Below are 2,516 nucleotides of genomic sequence, written 5' to 3'. Positions count from 1 at the left end.
GAGCTCCGACCGCAGGGCCCTGGGCTGAGCAGCCCTGTCCCGTCCAGCACGCGTCCCCAGGACCTGGGAGGGGCCTGTGCACACCGCCGCCCACACAGGCTCCTTGGCCGCACAAGGGCTGGGTGGCAGAGAAACGTGCCTAGAGCAGGGAGGGTGAGCCTGGGCAGGTGGCAGGAAGCGCCTTGGACGCGGGAAGGCCGGAGGTCAGAGTTCGCGTCTCTCCACCAGAGGCTGCTGGGTGAAACCGTATTTGGAAGAAAGGCTGCTGCTTCAAGCAAGGATGGGAAAGGGCCGATGGGGGTTCTCCAGCAGCGACACCAGGCTGCAGGGCGCCGGCAGCCACCCGGCCGCAAACTGGCAAGACGTGGCTGGGCGCTGCTTGGGACTGGCCCAGCACCCTGCGGGTCCCACCTTGCCTGTGCGGTTCTCACGCCCCGGCCCCGGCGCCGCACACTGGGTGGGGGCTCCTGGCTCACACGTGCTGAGCAACCCCAGCTGCCATGCGACGCCCCCACTGCAGGATTTGGGGCCCCCTGATTGCAGTGGCCTTGGTTCTCTCCCCCCCCCCCTCGCAGGTACGCATCATCATCCCTTCTCTCCCCACCAGCCCTGGCGACCACAGAGCTTCGGCCTCCCCTGTTGGCATCCCGGAGGGCAGCTCTTACCAGGGTGTGCTGCGGCATCAGCCTGGCCTGGGGTCGGGTCCCGCTTGGAGCCCCACGAACCCCGAGACTCTGGCTGGGGGCCTGCTCAGGGTGGGCTGCAGGGGCGCATGCGTGAGCTCACGGTGGTGCTGGGTGCGCAGACCACACCCACAGAGTTGGCCCCGCGCGTTTCCCCCCGGCCCCAGGGCCCCTGTGCTCAGACAACTCGGTGGCTCCACTACTGTGCTCATCAAACTGAACCTCTTTATTAAGTGCCAATAGTCCCGGCGGCGCGGTCCGGCAGCCCCCGCGCGCGGCCTCCGTCTGTAGTGTGGCGGCCGCTCACTTCACGTGCTCGGCCGCGTGCGAGGAGCAGTAATACTTCTTGTGGGCGATGAAGGTGGACAGGCTGCTGAACCTGATGTTGCACAGGCGGCAGTACCTGTNGAGCGCGCCGGCCGCCAGCCCCAGCTCTCCAGGGCCCGGACTGGAGCCCGGTGTGGGGCTGGACAGCTCCGCCTTCACCCCGGCAGGGGCAGGGCCGGGTGGCGAGGGGGTCCTCGGTGCGGCCGGGGGCCCTGGCTCTGCCTCGGGCTCGTCTGTCACAGCCTCTGTCTTGATGGCCCTGGGGGCTGTGGGAGGCTCGCTGCTGCCCCCGTTCTGCGGGGCCGCCCTGGCCTCTCCATTGGTGGCCTCAGCCAGAGCCTTCCTGTCCAGTCCCGGCGATGGGGTGGGTGCCAGGCCCAGGTCGGTGGAAGCCAGGGGCCCATGGAGGGCCGTGTGCTGCTGAAAGCTGGCCAGACTGTCTGCAGGGAGACCCCAGGGGCCACACTTCAGGGCTGGAGCAGGACCTACCTGGGCCAGACCTGAGGAGGGGTGGGGTGGGAAGGGGAGAGCTGGGCTGGGTAGAGGTGGTGGAGGGCCAAGAATGAAACTGACCCCCGGTTGCCCTCAGTGCCAACCCCATCCCTTCCCAGTCCCCATGGGGAGCCCGGGGCCTCACCTGCGGGGAGCTTGGCGGTGGGGTGTGTGGCCCCTGGTGAGTAGATCTCGGCTTTGGAGCCCGGCTGGCAGACCATGTGGTTGGTCACCAGGTGGCTGTAGAGGATGTCCCTTGTGGTGGAGATGAAGCCACAGCTGTGGCAGACACCTGCAGGCAGGCTGTGGTATCAGGGCCCTGGGGTGGAGTGCCCCCCCCATCCCCTTCCCAGGCCCCACCTACCGCTCAGCGTGTCTGTGTGCACCTTGAGGTGCCGCTCACAGTTGGCCTTGGTGGTGAAGGCTGACAGGCAGATGAGACACACGAAGGGGCGTTCTCCTGGAGCACGAGGCTGAGTGAGGGCTGGGCCGCGGAGCCCGGCTGCCCAGGGACTTAGGATGTGACGGGGGTGGGGGTGGGTTAAAGCCCTGCCTCCTTTGCCCGTGGTCTCCTGGGACTTCGGCAAGGGCCCTGCCGCCAGCTGACCATCCCGATGATCACAGGTGGGCCACGTGCTTTGGGAGCAACCCTGCGGTGTGCAGGGGGACCACCCGGGCCCACAGGGGGCGGGGCGGCCCGGGAGGGGAGGGGGGCGGGGCCTCACCGCTGTGGCTGCGCATGTGGATCTCCAGGGAGCTGGCGCTGGGACAGCTCTTGCGACACTGGGGGAAGGGGCAGATGCGCTCGTTGGGGTGCGTCTCCTTGGGCNAGGAGTAGAGGAGGTGGGCCTGCAGGTTCCTCTCGCTCCGGTACCAGATGCCACAGTCTTTGCAGGGGAAGACGTCTTCTGCGGGGGTGAGAAGTGGGCTCAGCCTGAAGGGGGCTGCCCGCCGTCCAGGCAAGGAGTGGACTTCCAGACAATGAGGGCTTTGCCCTGACTGCCCCCCGTCGTC

The 2,516-nt window shown here is 68.1% G+C and overlaps 1 protein-coding gene across 1 annotated transcript in view; it reads right to left on the bottom strand.

Annotated features, from left to right (window-relative positions):
• Positions 1-886: 886 nt before the first annotated feature.
• ZFPM1 (zinc finger protein, FOG family member 1) overlaps positions 887-2,516 on the bottom strand; it is a 33,459-nt gene continuing 31,829 nt past the window's right edge. Inside the window, exons 9-12 of the mRNA XM_077754185.1 lie at positions 2,228-2,410; positions 1,867-1,962; positions 1,648-1,794; positions 887-1,450 (exon numbers count right to left, since the gene is read on the bottom strand). Of these exons, the coding sequence (XP_077610311.1) occupies positions 987-1,450; positions 1,648-1,794; positions 1,867-1,962; positions 2,228-2,410 (890 nt within the window). The 3' untranslated portion in view covers positions 887-986. The remainder of the gene's footprint in view (positions 1,451-1,647; positions 1,795-1,866; positions 1,963-2,227; positions 2,411-2,516) is intronic.

The sequence above is a fragment of the Crocuta crocuta genome, unplaced genomic scaffold (assembly GCF_008692635.1).
Source record: "Crocuta crocuta isolate KB4526 unplaced genomic scaffold, BGI_CrCroc_1.0 scaffold61, whole genome shotgun sequence".
NCBI lineage: Eukaryota > Metazoa > Chordata > Mammalia > Carnivora > Hyaenidae > Crocuta > Crocuta crocuta.
The sequence above is the reverse complement of the archived record's forward strand: the minus strand, read 5'-3'. Positions and strand labels throughout refer to the sequence as shown.